The following is a 17,525-nucleotide window of genomic DNA, read 5'->3' as shown; positions in this document are numbered from 1 at the left end:
CTTCTCTCTGGCTGAGGACATCAGATAAAGACCACCTTTGGCTCAGTCTTAATGAAAAGCCAGTAGCATAAATTTGCAGAGCTAAACCATTAGGCATATTAATCAACTGAAGAACTTTGTCAGAAATAATGAAGAAAAAGTCAGAAAACATGGAGAGGATCTAGTTTAGGAGGGTATGATAAACACACACATACAGAAATGTAACATACATTGTAAAAGAGAGAAATGAATTACAACACGTTTTTATGAAATGAACACATTTTTACACCTTGGAAGAATGTGCTTCATCCTACCTGGTGCTGCCCCTCCCCCCAAAAAAGTAGTAATTTAATTATTCTCATTATCTTGTGAGATTTTTGGTTTACACTTATATGCTAACTAAGGAACTGGAATAGAGAGCTTTTCCTAACTTCTCACTACTTTCAGTTACATGAAATACCTAAAATAAAAGTCTCCAGAACACTTACCTCATTAAAACTATTCCAAAGGTCATCGCTTTGAATAGATGCATAGCTGTGATTGTGTAAATAAAGTATGATGGAATGCTGAAACACATCTTCTTTCAGAAAACTTTTCAGCATTAACAAAAGAGATGCTCCCTTTAAAAAAAAATTAAAATAAGTGAATAGACAGAAAGAATGAACTTTTATAGCTTAGAGATTTGGTTCAGGATATAAATGTACTGAACAGGTTTTTCTTATTCCAGACTGCAGGAGTTTGATTTTATTCTTACATTTATTCATACTTCAGTAATATGGGAGGGCATGTCACTCGAAACACAGAACTTTTATAAGACAGTGAAAGTTTCACATAATATGATTATATTTTAGTGCAGAGATCAGTATGACTCCCTAATGGCAAAATCAAAAATGAGTTCCTGTATTACTAACTTCATTGCATGTTCTTATTTAAATTCAGTAATTATTTTATGGAATTAAAATTGCCTTGAAAATTACTTAAAGCTTCAGAAAGAAGTTTTCTATTCTCTCCTATTCTCCCAGAAGCATTTTTTCTAACTGTAATGATATCCATTAGGGGAATGCAAGGCTTTGCTGCTACTAATTCCCTAGACTTCTTAAAAGTCTAGGAAAGAGACAGCAGACCTAGTGGTGCAAGCCTGGAGTGTCTGCTACTGGAGAGGCTGAGGCTGGTGGATGGCTTGGGTTTGGGAGTTCTAAGCTACAATAAGCAGGGCTAACGCTGATCAGGTATCCACACTAAGTCCAGACCAATATCTTGAGCCCCTGGGAACAGAGGGCTCAGGATCACTAAGAAGGGTGAAAATTACACAGGTCAGAAAGATAGAGTGTGTTAAAGCTTCTATGCTGATCAGCACTGGGACTGGACCTTTGAGTGGCTGCTACATTTCCACCATGGGCAAGATAAAGAGACCCATTCTTCCCCCATAGTCTCCCCCTCCCCCCAGTCCAGAAAAGTTCTTACTGATATTTTAAAAGGAAAAGAGCATCAGTGGAAGAACCTGGGAACTCATCTTGTTCTTTTCCCCACTTGAATTCAGTTGTACTTCACAAAAGATATTGCACATCTTGTCAAAAGAGAACCTCTAAGTGGGCTGGTACATCTTTTGGCTTACGCTTACTGTATAAAAGGTGGCATACACACACAATAGCAATATGGAAATTAGGTAGATCCATTAAATTTTCATGCTTGATTTTCTAAATATTTTTCTAGTATATATGGATTTCACCCTTCATAACACAATAGGAAAGCCAACACCCTCTCTGATAACATTTTGCCTGTTTAAGCAGTCTGTATAGTCTATGCCTAAGTAGTATAACTAGACCAAGAAGAAAATAAAGACTTTTAAAAGTACATCTAGATACTCATTACACAACAAATGATCCTACTCAAAAATTTCATCTGATATCTCGGAAAATTCAATGATTAAAATCTTACATGAAACAAGCACTTTACTGCCTAAAAATGACATTTTTTGTTTAATATTTAACTATCTTTATGACATTGCAAGACTTGTTACATTTAAACATTAACTAAGTATTCATAATAGAAAAAAACTTCCTCAATTTTATTATTTCAATTAAAAATAAAAAGAACTGGAACAGAGGTTTCCAGGATGCCATCTCATAAAAACTAATTCATGGTTTCAAAACTCGTAATATGAAACAGCTCCAATATGTGTAACAAGGTGAAAGGCCTTGCTATCCAATTTCTGTGATCATTACATACATATTTTATTTCCTACAAATATATAGATGTATATTTATTTTGTTTCATCACAATTTTATCATTACAGTGAAAAAACAGCAAATATGTTCTAAAGAACATTTTCCCACATTGGCATTTGTTTTCCTCATTCAAACAACACTTTTCTCTTAGTTAATGGGAAGCACGCACCTTGGCTCCATTTCCATTTCATTTCCCCATAAGGGCAGGAGCCAAAACGTCCCAGGGACCATATGTTTCATTTCAATAAAGGGTGGGGAGGAAATCGAACTCTTATTGAGAGATGGAAGATAAATTATAGAAACAAAGACTTCATAGCTATAGAACCACTTGGGGCAAGGGTTAGACTTATGTAGACTACCCACATCTAAAATGACAAATGCTCATTCTCTATCCTAACAGGTAACATAAGCTGGTATCAAGTCTTTTTTTAAGCAGGGTCATTGCTTTACAAAATTAGAGTAATTATTGTATTAGGGGGAACATATCAATATCAAACGTAAGATCTTCACAGAACCCTGACAGAAAACAGATTGAGTGTAACTCAGGCCTACTCAATGTTTAAAAATGAAATTCAAAGTTTTTTTTTTTTAAAAATCCACAGTCTGAATTCTTGCCAATGTAAATTAGGTCTTCATCAACATAATTAAGAAACACTCTTTATACAAATAAAGTCAGATTAATTCTTCGGGGGTAGGCAAGGCCAATATAATAAAAATGACCATTTTACCTAACTAATCTATTTATTCAATGCCATTCCGGTTAAAGAAAAAATAAGAACAAAATTCATTTGGAAGAACAAAGGGTCAAGAATTTTAAAGAAACTAATGAAAAAAATGTAAAGGAAAGAGGTTAGGTAGTACCAGATCTCAAGCTATATTATAAAGCAGTAAATTCCAAAACTATCTGGTACTGACTAAGAAATAGCGAGGTAGATCAGTGGAACAGAATAGACATATAATACACAGTAGTAAAGGATTATAGTAACCTTGTGTCTGACAAATATAAAGATTTTGTAAAAGTTTTGGGGATAAAAATTCATTATTTGGTAAAAATTGTTGGGAAAGCTGGAAAGCAGTTTAGGCAGAAATTGGCCCTAGACCAGTATCTTAAGCCATATACCAAGATAAGGTCAAAATGGATACATGATGTAGAAATAAAGGGATATATCACAAGAAAATCAGAAGAACATGGAATATATACATATCAGAATCACGGACAGGCAAACAATTTTTGAATAAACAAGAGATAGAACGTGCTGTGAGTTGCAAAATAGCTAATTTTGATGATATTAAATTGAAAAGTTCTTGTAAAAATAAAGCCAATGTACCCAAAATTAGAAGTAAAGAAGAAAATTGGGGAAAAAAATTTCACACATGATTTCTTAGATAAAGACCTCATTTCTCAAATATATAAAGAACTTTGTCAAATTTATAAGAATGAGTCATTCCTCACTTAATAAATGATCAAAGGATATGAAGAGAGAGTTTTTTGTTGAAATAAAATATAGTCATATGAAAAAATGCTCTAAATCACTACTGATGAGAGAAATGCAAAATAATACAACTCTGAGATATCACCTTATACCTATCATATTGGTTAAAGTGATAGATACCCTTCAATTAGGGAAAGGCTAAACTAGCTGTGGCATATAATCATGATGGAACACTACTGCACTATAAGAAATGATGAGTTGGTTAATTTTACAAAAAACATGGAAATACTTGGACCTGTGAAGGAAGATGCTATCCACCTCCGGAGAAAGAACTTATACTTAGGAGTACGTACAGCATAGTTTTACATATATGTACATGTATACATGTGAGTGTGTATGTATGTATGTATGTATTTGTGTTCAGTTGTAGCCTCCTCTAGGGCGGGGTGGGGAGGGGCAGAGAGAAAGAAAGTGCACAGCAGAGAACAAAAGAAAACTTATAAGGAAGCACAGAAAAGCTGGATAGCTTTGAAAACAATGTGTACTATTTACTAATTACTATTAATTGTTTATTTTTAAGTAAACAGCCTGAAATAGAAATTTATAGTTTTACGTTGCATCCTCTCTTTATGTTCTGCTGTGTACGTGGAAATGTTCTTTTTTGCCTCCTAGTTTTGTATTTGTTTAAAATTAATTTAAAAATTAAAAAAAAATAAACTAGGTCCTCACCACTACCCAGAACCCTATCATTCCTCTGTAGTTGACTGTCTCACATTCCCAGAAACAACTCTTTAAAGGCTTCTTCATATTCTCTTCTTGATTCTTTGTTTCCAATTTGGGAAAATGCTCTCACTTTTTAATCTACTGAAATAAAGTACACATTTGCCTCACACCCCAAGTTTCCAAATGTATTAAGTTGCTCAGTCTTTCCTCCCTTCTGTCTCTAAATATATCTCAATCTACACTTATTCTATCTTCCTTTTTTACATTCTGAGTAGTCACAAGGCAAATTCTTTCATCTTTACCCTGGACCACATCACCCTCTCCACCACCTCCGTGACCCTTCCTTACTTCTTAAATTATTCCTTCTTGTGTTCAGAACCCCTAGTCTCTAATTTCTACCTCTTCATTGGCCTTTGTGCCTCTACTTTCAAAAGGACACGGGTTTCCTCTATCTCGAAAATATCTTCATTATCATCTGCTCTTTCTAATAACCATCCCACTTATTTTCCCTATTGTGTGTACAACAGATACTCTGAAGGCAGAAATGATAAGGCTTGGAAATAGATTAGCTATTGGAGTTGGTGTAAAGAGTTGAGCATAACACCAAGGTTGTAAAATAGGAGGTGACTGACAAGATGATGATGTCCTCTACAGTAATAGGGAAATTCAGGAAAAGGGTGGGTTTGAAAGTCTCTATGACGCATAGCTTGAAATTTCCAAAGGAAACTGGAGGTGAGGAGAGAGACCAGGATCTGACATATAGATTTAGAGTCATCTACATAAAGGGACTGAGTCCACAGAAGCTGATGATATCACTGAGAATGTAAAGAGAAATGAGAAGAGGGACCAGAGTCTCTAGCTATGCTTATATTAGTGGGTGTGACAAAGATGATGAATCAGCAAACGGAGACTGAGAAAGAGTGGATGGATGGGTAGAAAGAGAACCAGAAGAGAGAAGTTTCCTAAAAACCAAGAGAGGAAAGAACATCTTTGAAGAATAGTCAACAGTGTTAAATGAAGCAGAAGTCAAGGAAGATGAAGAGTGGGGAGTAGCCATTAAATCTGGAGGCAAAGAGATCATTGATGATTCTGGATGGAGCAATTTCAATTGGGTGATAAAGCTGGAAACCATTTTGCAAGAGATAAAGAAGAGAATGAGAAGAGGGGAAACTGAATGACCAAATATAGATGTTTTTTCAAAAAGTTTGGCTGAGAAAAGCAAGAGGGTTATAGGAAGGCAGTTAGAGGGGTAAGAAGAATATTGAAAAATTTTTTGAAGATGAGGGAGACTTGAAAGTATTAATAGGAAGAAGTTGAAGAACCACTAGAGATGAGAGGGAGAGAAGTTTCAGAGTGGAAGTAATCTGCTCAAGAAGGCAAGGACAGGTAGGAAGAAGTGTCCACGAGGCTGGCCTTAGAAGGATCACCTCTTCATCAGAGCCTGGAGTAAAGGAGGAAATGGGAGATGATGTCATGGAGGTATGAGATTAGGAGGAGAGAAAAGAGGGAGTTCTTAAGGGACAGCCTTGATGTTTTCAACAAAATATGAGACAAAGGCTTCTGTTGTGGTGGTTGAAGGGGGGAAGAGCACAGGTGAGAGTAATGAGAACAGAAAGCTTGAAATAGGCACTGAGGAGAGTGAGATAAAGAATCAATTAGGTAATAGTAAAAGGTCTGCCTTGCAAAAAAGGGGACCAAGTTTAAATTAGATAACCTAAATTTCTGGCAGATCCATTCAGCTTGGTTTCAGTACTTTCTCTAGTCCCACTTAGCCGTATCTTTAAGAGTGCAGAGGAGGTGAGTGGTGGAAATAATCCGGGGCTGGGGACTGTCAAAGAGTGAGTAGCAACAGGATAAGGAAGCGCAAGGTCTGAGGAGTGTGAAGTGTTGAACTGGCTCACTAAGTTGTTGTTGTTGTGTTTGTCCTTCATTTTCGAAGAGGACCATGACATCAGGGAAATGATGACATGACTTGTAGTTGACTTTGATTTGAGTGAGGGAGGGCTGTGCAAGGTCACCAGCCTCACTTTCTCCTCCAGAGCCATCTGGGTCCAGTGGCCTGATATTCACCAGCACAATTGGAGATGGCCCAGCATGTATTGGGAGATCCTGGCCCTTTCAGGCTAAGGTCTTTTCAGGTTCTCACTCTGCGTGAGGTAAGGTCCATTCAGTGAATAGCCCTCTATAAGAAGTTAATCAAGGGATGGTCCCTTTAATCAAAAGCTCAAAAAAAAAAAAAAAAAGAAATCAAACTGGGAGGGGAAGACCTTCAGGGTTTCTGGCCAAAAGAGAAAAGTTACTGTAGAAATTAGTAAGGACAGGGATGATGACTGTAAGATAGGTTTGACAAGAGGGAGACAGCGAAGCTGAGGGTAATAATAAGCTGTGATCCGACAAAGGAACTTCTGAGATCTTCAGTCATGGAAGCGGAGACCTTTATGGGTGATGGCATGGCCAACCTTCTGCTTGTAGATGAGATGGAGGGAAGGAATAGGTCATGGAAGTTGAGCAGACTGAGGAACCGTGAAGTCAGAGTATTTAAGGGAACACTAAGTTATATGCTGAAGTCTCCTGGTATGAAGGCAAGACTTGAGATGGAGAGAAATACTGTGAATCCGGCTCTGAACTCACTGAGAAAGTTGTGAGAATGTCCTATAGGGTCAACATATAATAGCCACCAGGATCTAGATTAGGTAATGAATCTGGACAAAGTGAACCTCAAAGGAGGGACAGTTACTGAGCAACGGCAGGAGAGGGGAAAAACCGGAAGTGGCAACAAGGGACAAGGACTACTGTGATTCTCACACTTGGACCAGTGAGTCAGGAGGTATGAGACAGTTATTTGTTCGGTTGTGTCTGATTCCTTGTGACATTTGGGGTTTTCTTAGCAAAGATACTGGAGTGGTTTGCCATTTCTTTCTCCAGCTCATTTTACAGATGAGGAAATTGAGGCAAACAAGGTTAAGTGACTTGCCCAAGTCATATCGCTTTAAGTGTCTGAGGCTGGACTTGAACTTAGGAATATGAGTCTTCCCAATTCCTGGTCCAGCACTCTATCCACTGTGCCACCTAGCTGCCCTAGGTATGACATAAGATATAGCAAATACAAGAAAGGAAGGCTTAAGATGGGGTAACAGTTGACATCTTTTCTTCAGTAGTCTGGGATTCAGTATCAATATGGATGGTGGGGAAGGTAAGAAAGAGCAAGAGTTCGCTAACCATTTAAGAATGAATATGAATACAGGAACAGTGGTTAGAAGGAGCTCCACTGATGAAGGCGGGGGGAAGGAAACTGAAAGAGGAAGTTGGGACTTTGGCAGCAGGAAGAAACCAGTAAGAGACAGAATGAGACACAGACCTTCAGACATGGTCATATTTTGTTTGATTATGCTTATTTGTTACAAGGGAGGGCTTTACTATGGGGAAGAGAGGGTGGCAAAAGAGGGAGGCAGACAGTGACAGTGATTCCCCCTCAAAAAAAAAAAAAGCACCAATGAAACAGTTTTTAAAAATTCCCAGAAGTTCAGAGAGAGACAAAGAAAAGCAGAGCAGCTTTGGAACTAATGTGTTTGAATTTACTATATACATTTAAAAAAGAGCTGAATGGAATGGATCATCAGATATTCAGAACAAAAATTAAAATCCTTTTTAAAAAAATCTAACCAAGAAAACCTCTCCTGACCTTCCTAATTCTGTCAATAGTGGCATCACTTTTTCCAGTTATCCAGGAACAAAATCTTGGCTCTTCCTTCACTTTCATTTCCAATTTCTAATCAGTCACCAAGTCATTTTGAATTTGTATACAGATGCTCTGGCTCTAATCTAATCTCCTCCAGTTCTGTAACTGAAAAAGTAAAGAAGCTAAAAGACACATGTGACTCCCTCCACTCCTTTACAGAAGTGAGGAGGTCTAATGGGATGGAACACTGCCTAATTCAAGTTTTTTTCTGACGTACTGATGTTGCTGATTCTTTTGTCTTTTTTCCATTTTTAAAAATGCTTTGTTATTAGCAATGTTTCTCTGGGAGGAAGAGGTTGTTTTCTTTTCCCACGCAAAACATATTTCTGTATTGACAATCTTGCAAAAGAAAACACATACCAAAAAGAAAAGAAAAACAAAAAAATAAAGCTTAAAAAGTACGCTTTGATCTGTACTCAGATGCCACCAGTTCTTTCTCTGGAGGGAGACAGTTTTTTTTCATCATAAGTCTTTCAAAACTGTCTTGGATCACCGTATTGATCAGAATAGCTAAGTCAATCATAGCTGAACACTACAATATTACTGTTACTGTGTACAGTGTTCTCCTGGTTCTGCTCAATTCACTTTGCATCAGTTCACATAAGTCTTTCCAAGGTTTTCCCAAAAGCATCCTGCTCATCATTTCTTAGACCACAATAGTATTCCACCACAATCATATAGTATATAGAAATTTCCCAAATGATAGGCATCCCCTCAATTTCCAATTCTGTCACCACAAAAAGAGCAGCTATAAATATTTTTGTACATTCAGGTCCTTATCCTTTTTCTCTGATCTCTTTAGGACACAGACCTAGCAGTGGTATTGCTGGGTCAAAAGGTATGCACAATTCTATAGCCCTTTGGACATATTCCAAATTGCTCTCCACAGTGGTTGGATCAGTTCACAACTCCACCAACAGTATATTAATGTCTCAATTTTTCCACATCCCCTCCAACATTTGTCATTTCCCTTTTCTGTCATATTAACCAATCTGATAGGTGTGGGGTGGTACCTCAGAGTCATTTTTTAAATTTGTATTTCTCTAATCCATAGTGATTTAGAGCATTTTTTTCATATGTCTATAAATAGTTTTGATTTCTTCTGAAAACCATGTCCTCATATCCATTGATTATTTGTCAACTGGGGAAGAAAGTAAAAGAGTTAAGAAGATTGCCTTGCTTCAGTGAGAGCTCAGATGAGGTTAGATTACAAACTCGAAAGGCACGCAGTTATCATGGTCATGTGACTTCCTCTAGTACCATTCAGTAGCATATGATTAGGAACACAGAGGGAAGATTGTAGGGAGTAATTCAGGGTATGGACTTGGCAAGTAACGATCAGTCACAGGGCAGGGAGTTTGAATGTAGAGGGTAGTGAATAGCTAAATAAACATATTCTTGAAGCAAACGAACATATATATGGTTTGCTTCATTTCTAACATGAGGTAACTTGTTTGCAAACACAAAATCAGTTCTCTGAGCAGTTTTCATCAGACCAGTACCTTAAAATATGAAAGTGAATCAAACATTTCTTCAATTTGTTCTGAAGACTGAACAGAAGATGAAGTTGGATGAGATGAATTCAGAGAATCCTTCCTCATGGTCTTAAAACGAGCATTCAAGAAATCCTCATACTAGAAAAGAACATAAGACCAATAAATTATAAGAAATCACAGGTGAAGAGTTAAGTATAGTCCAAGGCATTTTCCAATTTGAGTATAGTTCACAAAGGAAATGAAAGATGAGCTTTTCTCTTTTTTTCTTATTCACCTGAAAAAGTAATTCTCTCTGCTGATCAAAAGGATCATACTGACTTGCTTTATCTGCTCCAATCTCTTTTTTCGAATGTTATGACTACCAAACTAGGCGAGGGAGAGCAATTTTTGTAGGTAAAATTCTCCTGTGAACCAAGTGTAGTTTAGGGAACAAATGTTTCTTACAGAAACATGCCAATTACTGGAACATTCTATCCACCTCAGCCCTAACTGACAAAATAGCTTATTATGTTCCCAAAACTTTTGGCTTCTTCTTCCTGCTTTTCCAATGAACAAAACCTAGTTGTCTACGCTGAAGTGAAACAGGATCATAGGACCATAAATTTAAAGTTAAAAGGGCTCTTAGAAATCATTAAGTTCAAACATTGTAAGACCTAGAGAAAGTAACTTGTTCCAAATCATATATGGAATGGTAGAGTCAAGATTTGAACCCAGAGAAAAAGAAACAAAAATGAAAACATGAAATCAGAAAAGTAGAAATAAAAGCAGACATGGAAAAAGATCAAATTCTGAAAGTTAGATATGTCAGTTAGAAAATTCATACCATATAACTGAATAGAATTATACACACACACACGCACGCACACACACACACACACACACACACACATATAAAAACTTGACTGGTGGTACCCTTTCCCCGTCATTGTCATCTACTGGCTCCAAGGTCACTTTTCCCATGACTTCTGTAGCTGGTTGATGATTTTCCTCTCTAGTCATCCCTTTGCTAACATCCTTAGGCACTTCAAATTCATGCTTTCAATGCCTCTAATAAGATGACTACAAAAAATTCCTGGGCACACCTTGGAATTCACCATCTCTCAGAATCACTCCTCCAAGATCCAGACTCTGAAATTCTAGTCTTGAATGACAATTCTTGTTTTTCTAACATTTCTCTAATCTAATTCTCCACCCTTATTATGGCCACCCTTCCTGTGACCTGTTCTTATTCTTCTTGTCTGTGTATCCTACTTAGACTACATTCTCCTTTATGCCCAGCTTTCAGAACTCAGGCATTCCCTATTAAGTTTCTCTAACTCTTGCTTTAGAATTTCTTGTTACTAACTTACTGCCCCCACACCCAACCTTTCTTCATGCCTGACTTACAAATTCATTCATTCCTGGAAAGCTTACATCAACTCTGTACTTTGGCTTCAGGCTGGTGAGCATCCCTGGAGACAATCATGAAACTGTGAACTCTCACCCACCACAAATCTGCAGGATGTCACTTCACCAGAACCCTGGGTGCTATCTGATAATCCCTCAGCTCCATCTGATCTTCCTCTCCCACTCTCCACAGCATCTATTCAATTTATTCTTCTCTTTCCTTGCCCCACACCACTTCTATCAGGAACCTCCCACTTTCCTGAGGACACTGACACCATGTAAAGTGAGCTCCCTCAGCTCTCTTCCTCTATCTTCAAAATTTTCCAGCATCACCTCACACTTTGGACATTTCACTACTCAGATCTCAGGTCTTGCTCTACCTATCATCCCATCCTACCAAATCATCCCTTTGTGTCTGTGGCCTGTGCGCCTATATCCCCTACCTCTTTCAGAGCCCAGCTCCAGCAGTCCTCCCCTCTCTCCTATCTAGGACATTTCCCTCTTCATTGGTTCATTCCCACCTGTTACAAACATGCACAGACACTTCTTAATCCTAAAATGCCTTCTCTTGGCCATGTAAGTCTGTCCTAAATGCTGTCCCATCTCCATTTTCTCTTCCCCTTTACTGTTAAACTTCTTGGAAAAAGTTTAAACTCAAGGCTCCTACTTCCTCTCTATTATTCCTCTCAACAGCCCCTTGCAATCTTGCTTCTGCTCCACAACTCTAACGAAACTGCTTTTTAAAAAGTCAATGACTTCCTTATCCCCAAACTAAGCAATCTAGGACAGAGCCCTGTGGGATACCCATGATTAGTGGGCATGACATTGATGAAGATCTAGCAAAGAAGATGAGGAGTGGTTAGATACGTAGGAGGAGAACCAGGAGAGAGGATGTCCAGAAAACCAAGAGGGACGGGAGTCTTAAGGAGAAGAGCCTAAGTGAAAAGTGGCAAAGGCGGCAGAGAGGTCACAAAGGAGGAGCTTTAAGAAAAGGCCATTAGATGTGGCAACTTAAGCACTGGTTGCACTGGAGAAAGCAGTTTCAATTGAATGATGAGGCCAGAAGTCAGACTATAGAGAGATAAGAGAATGAGTGGAGAAGTGAAGGCACCTATTGTAGATGGTCTTCTCAAGAAATTTAGCTACAGAATGCAGGAGAGATATGGATGATAGTTAAAAAGGAAAGACGAATCAAGAGAGTTTGGGTTTTTTTTTTTAAGAATAGAGGAGACATGGGCATGTTTGCACATAGCAGGGAAACAGCCTGTAGACAAGGAGAGATTGAAAATAAATGATAGAGTAGGGATGACAGAGGGGGCAATCTGTTGGAGAAGGTGGGATGGAATGAGATTGCTTGTGCAGGTAGAGCGGTTGGCCATGGTGAGGGAAGGGCCACTTTATCATGTAAAACAGGCATAAAGGAGGAAAAAGTGGTAGAAGGCATCTAAATGATAGGAGATAAGAAAGGGGGGAGAAGAGGGAGCTTATGGCCTCAAAGGTCTTTGTTGTTGCTTTTTTAAAAAAATAAAATATGAGGCAAGGTTCTCAGCTAAGAGGGTGAGAAGCAGGGAAACTATGGGAGGTTTGAGGAAGGATAAAAATGTTTGGAAGAGCCAATATGATGAGTAAGACAGTGTGTTTTTTAGGGAGGTGCTAAAGCATTATCTAGCAGTAATGAGGACCCAATTGAAGTTATATAATATAAATTTGGAATCAGTCAAAATGATTACGAGATTTTCTCCACCTCTTTTCAGCAGCTCATTGGTAGAAGCAAAGGTAGAAGATGGTGGGAGTGAGCCAAGACCGATTCTTGGCAGAGCATGACCAATATGATAAGGGGCCAAAAAGTTCAAGACATGAGGAGAGTAGAGTTAAACTGGTTTACCAAAGAGTCAAAATTCAGAAAGGAGGAGAGTACAGATAGAGCAGGGGTGACAGCCTGGCAGAAAACTGAGAGGTTGAGATACTGAAGGTCATAATATGAAGTAAGCTGAGGAATTGGGAGGTGAGAGTGCTAAAGAGAAGAACAGAACTTATGCTGAAGTCCCCCAGAATGAGGACGGGAGCGGGGTAGTCCTAATAATTCTATTTCAACAGCACCTTCCATCCCCATTTTAGTCACTAGTCTAATAGGAGTCTTTACTACCATCTTCCTATTGCAATATCCTTCCTTCTCCAGTCTTCTTGTTTCTGTTCTCTCTGTACTCCAATCCATATTTTATACTGCTGCCAGAATAATCTTTTGAAATCCAACCTTCTGCCTGTAGCCTAGAAAAAAAAAACAAAACTAATCTGTCTCTCCTCAAACTTCCAGTTTAAAAATGGGCTCTTCCATATCTAAGCCCCTCAGCAGAGCGGGCTACCTACCCAAATTTCCACTCAAGGCATTTCCCCAGAATCTCACTTATTTAGCTATTGAGGAAAACTGGAGAGATGTAATACATTATGAATTTGTCATGTGTTCACATTTGTATCTGCAAAGGTCCTATCCTTTTTGGATTCAAAAATATAAAAGGAATAATGGGGGCGGGGTCCACCCAAAATATGCATTTAGTAGCTTCTATTCAGAATTGTGGTGATTCTGTTCTGTAATTCAACAAACATTTCTTGAACACTTCCCTCTCACAGCAACTGTCCAGTGGTATTGCCAGGTGCCATGAAAGATAAAACTGATAAGTAAGACAGTCCCCGAAGCCCACCCTTGAGCCCAAAGGCTGAACTGTACAGGATCTGGCTCCAAGGGAGAAGCCAGAATAGACCACCAAACAAGGAAAGAGGGCAAACAGCTTTTTACTGGTAAAACCAAAGATACTACCGCCATGGGCCAAAAATCTAAACGGGTACTTTGGAGGTTCAGGTAGTGAAGAAGTTTCATCTCAGTGAGAGCTGAGGGCCAGGAGAGAAGGCAGGAAGGAGTTAAAACTAGAACAGAATACCAAACTTAAATATTCTACTGCAAATGCTTAAAAAAATCTGCATATGTTTTTAAAATATAACCTGCAGTTCATCAAGCCGGTTCTTTAATTTTCAAATATAACTATATTGTAAATATGGATATCAAAACATATTTCATTATTCTCTTCTCAAGGGTCCTTGTTATAAGGATTTAAAGAGGGAAAAAAACTCAAAACAAGAAGTAATCTATGTGAAATAAGTAGCTCTCTCCTAAAAGCAAGCATTAAATACTTTTTAAAAACATGCATATTGCATGTGTTTCTAGGCATTACAATTTCAAATAAAGCAAATTATTTTAATTAAGAAGTAGTTTCTTCCACTATTCAAAACAATCTAAGGTGTAGGGCCTGACTGAATAGCAGTTGGCACCTCAGAGTCCTATGCCTTCTCTGGAGTACATTTTCATACTATCCTAGTCAATAAACCTTCAGAAAGACTTGAGATAAGATTATAAAAAATAGGAATATTTCATCCTGTTACAGTTGAACAATGTTTTTCAAAATGTAACCTAAGAGGGGACATTAAGCTACAACGTGTGGTTTGTATTTAGTGGGGTCAATCACTTAGCTAGAGCATTGTACATACCTACCTACCTACCAACATACATATTTTCTGTTGTTCTTGTTCAGTTGTGTCCAACTCCACCCACGGACACTGTCCAAGGGTCTTTTGGGGCAAAGATACTAGAATCATTTGCCATTTCCTTCTCCAGTGTGTCCCCATTTTACAGATGAGACAAATACAGGCTGAGAGACTTGCCCAGGGTCACACAGCTACTAAGTGTTGGAGGCTGGATTTGAATTGTACATATACTCACTATAATAATAGGCATGCCATATTTTATGTTTAATATTTATCTCTTATATTTTCTTAGTTTCTCTCTCTGTCTCTTTGTCTCTGTCTCTCCCCCCTCCCCCTCCTTTCTCTCTCTCTCTCTCTCTCACACACACACACACACACACACACACACACACAAATGCTATCTCTTCCAAAATTATCTTAAAAAAAAAAAGCCTTGAAATTCCCAAAACAACTGGAGGAATTGAATGATAAGTTTTAGACCTGGAAGAAACAGCAGAAATTACTTTAACCCTCTTAGTTTTAGGTGAGGAAACTAAAGCCCGAAGAGGTAAAACAATTTGTCCTGGATCAGACACAGCAAGCACTGCTGGAAAAAGCTGTAAAGCTATTTACCGTTGATACCCATGACTAAGTTTAAAAATGCATAACATACACATCATTACCACATTCTATTCTATATCCATGTTAGCACTAGAATTTATTTCTACAAAAAGATGAAACAGACACACAAAATCAAAATTTACCGTTTTGAACTTAAACCTAAAGACATACAATCCGTCAGCAGCTAACAACCATCAAAAACTATTTGAGTCCCCCAGATGATTTGGGCACATGGTACAGACACAACAAATTTAACATAAAATCTCTATTAAGCCCAAGAAGAGTGGTACTTACACTCGATAACTCTCTGAAATTTTTGCTCAAGGAGAAATACTCCATGAAAGTAGCAAATCCTTCATTTAGCCAAAGATCATTCCACCACTGCATAGTTACCAGGTTGCCAAACCACTAAGAGGAAACACAGAACAAAAACAAAGAATTGATTGGCAAAATATATGTGTTCTCAGAAAATTTCTAAGAATTTGAAACAGCTAATTAGATTATTTGTTACAAGGAAAGAGTAGTAGGGGTGGAGAGAGTATATTCTGATGCTTTAAAAAAAACAGAATACTATAAATAAAATATTATCAATAGGTAGGGTGGGGGAGAAGAATAAATGAAACTGAATAAAGAAAAGTGGTAGAGACTCAGAGGGAGTAAATAAATAATGATGACATTTTAAGCATTAAGATTCATTTATGTAAATGTAATAGTGACAAAGCAAGTTTAATTTGTTGAAATGATGCTTAATATTAATTTCATAATAAATCATTAAAGATAACAATTTCCTCATCCATAAAATGGGGATAATAATAACACCTACCTCCCAGGATTGATGTGAAGATCAAATGAGATAATATTTACAAAGCATTTAGCACAGAAGATGGCATGTGGTAGGCACTATATCATTGCTAGCTAACAAAATACAATGACAGGATTCTGTGCTCAAACGTACAGAAATACAAGCAGAATGAATTACAGCCAAAATAAACATTAAGACAATTACTGAAAAATTCTAAATTTACTTTTAAAATGGAGGAAAACATCCCACATTTGAAAACCACTGACTAGGAGAAAAGAGAGGAAAGATTTTCTGCCAAATACATTTTATGCTATATGAGGAAAAATGTCTTACCTTTCATCTTAAATTTGTTATTTTTTTTTACATTCTAAAAATTCTCTTTATTTTCCTATCATGTTTTATAAACTGAATAAATTTGGTAATACTTTTCCATTGCTTCACCTTCTGATAGGCCAGCGATTTTTTAGTTAGAGATAAATGGATAAATATCTCTAATATATTTAACAGCATGATATGATAGCCTGAATTTGAATTCCTTTCCCCCTACTTATTGCCCATCTGTGCAACCTCAGGCAGTCATTTTCCTTCTGTAACTGAGGTGGTCAGCCTAAATGATCCTGCCCTAAATCCTATGTACTAGAGATTATTCATGAATGCATCATACTCCCTTTCCCTTAAGACTGTAAAGTCCCTCCAATAGGGATGATGTCATATGTATAACTTCTGTCTCCTTCAGCATGATTGCATATCATGCAATTATGCATATATATGTTGTGCAACCAGTGAATTGGTTTGGTGAACTGAACTAAATGGACCAATTAGCTTTCATACTGATTGCCTAGATGAGAGATTTTTCCTTCTTTACTCCTGGGAGGAAAAAAAAGAACCTAAATCTTTAGATTTTTTCTAAGTTGCCTGAATTACAGATAGTTTATAGGATTCAAAATCAATATTCCTCCCCACCCCAAAAATGGCATATATATAAAAGTCCTCTCTTCATATATTTTTCTTATGAGGTGAGAGGGAAGGAAGGAAAATAATGATAGCAAATACTTACTGAGGTATAAGAGATTTCTCTTAATGAGCAAGTAAATCTATCAGCAACTAATGGTTGTTTGTAAATATAAATCTCATCTACAAGGGTTTTCAAATTGTTTCCCACAGAAGTACACAAGTCAATGAGGCATTTCTAGGGGTTTCTTATACCACTGGGATCAAGGTTTAGAACACAACATAATTAGTGCCTTCTCTAAGGTTGCCCCAACACTGTAACAAGGGATTGGAGGCATAGGAAATTAGACCTGGGGAACATGAACAAAGGCATCATGTGTTCAGTATGTTATAATGTGGATTCCTGTGTAGGTACAAGTTGAACTAGATGGCTCCTGAATGATTTTCTAATTCTGAAGTTATGTGATTATGTTAAATTTATTAAAGGCTTACTATGTGTAAGGCACTGTGAAGTAATTAAACAGTCCCATTCTCAAGGGGCTTACATTCTAAAAGAGGGATACAACCTGACCACAGATAAATACAAAGTATACTCAAATAGATCTGTGATTGCATCAATCTTGGTGGTAACAACGCAAATGGAAATCCATT

At 37.6% G+C, this 17,525-nt stretch overlaps 1 protein-coding gene across 1 annotated transcript in view; it reads right to left on the bottom strand.

The window, feature by feature from the left end:
* LOC118857610 (leucyl and cystinyl aminopeptidase) overlaps nt 1–17,525 on the bottom strand; it is a 144,522-nt gene that overhangs the window by 35,976 nt on the left and 91,021 nt on the right. The window contains exons 7-9 of the mRNA XM_036768230.1: nt 15,416–15,529; nt 9,605–9,736; nt 468–599 (exon numbers count right to left, since the gene is read on the bottom strand). Of these exons, the coding sequence (XP_036624125.1) occupies nt 468–599; nt 9,605–9,736; nt 15,416–15,529 (378 nt within the window). The remainder of the gene's footprint in view (nt 1–467; nt 600–9,604; nt 9,737–15,415; nt 15,530–17,525) is intronic.

The sequence above is a fragment of the Trichosurus vulpecula genome, chromosome 1 (genome assembly GCF_011100635.1).
Source record: "Trichosurus vulpecula isolate mTriVul1 chromosome 1, mTriVul1.pri, whole genome shotgun sequence".
NCBI lineage: Eukaryota > Metazoa > Chordata > Mammalia > Diprotodontia > Phalangeridae > Trichosurus > Trichosurus vulpecula.
The sequence above is the reverse complement of the archived record's forward strand: the minus strand, read 5'-3'. Positions and strand labels throughout refer to the sequence as shown.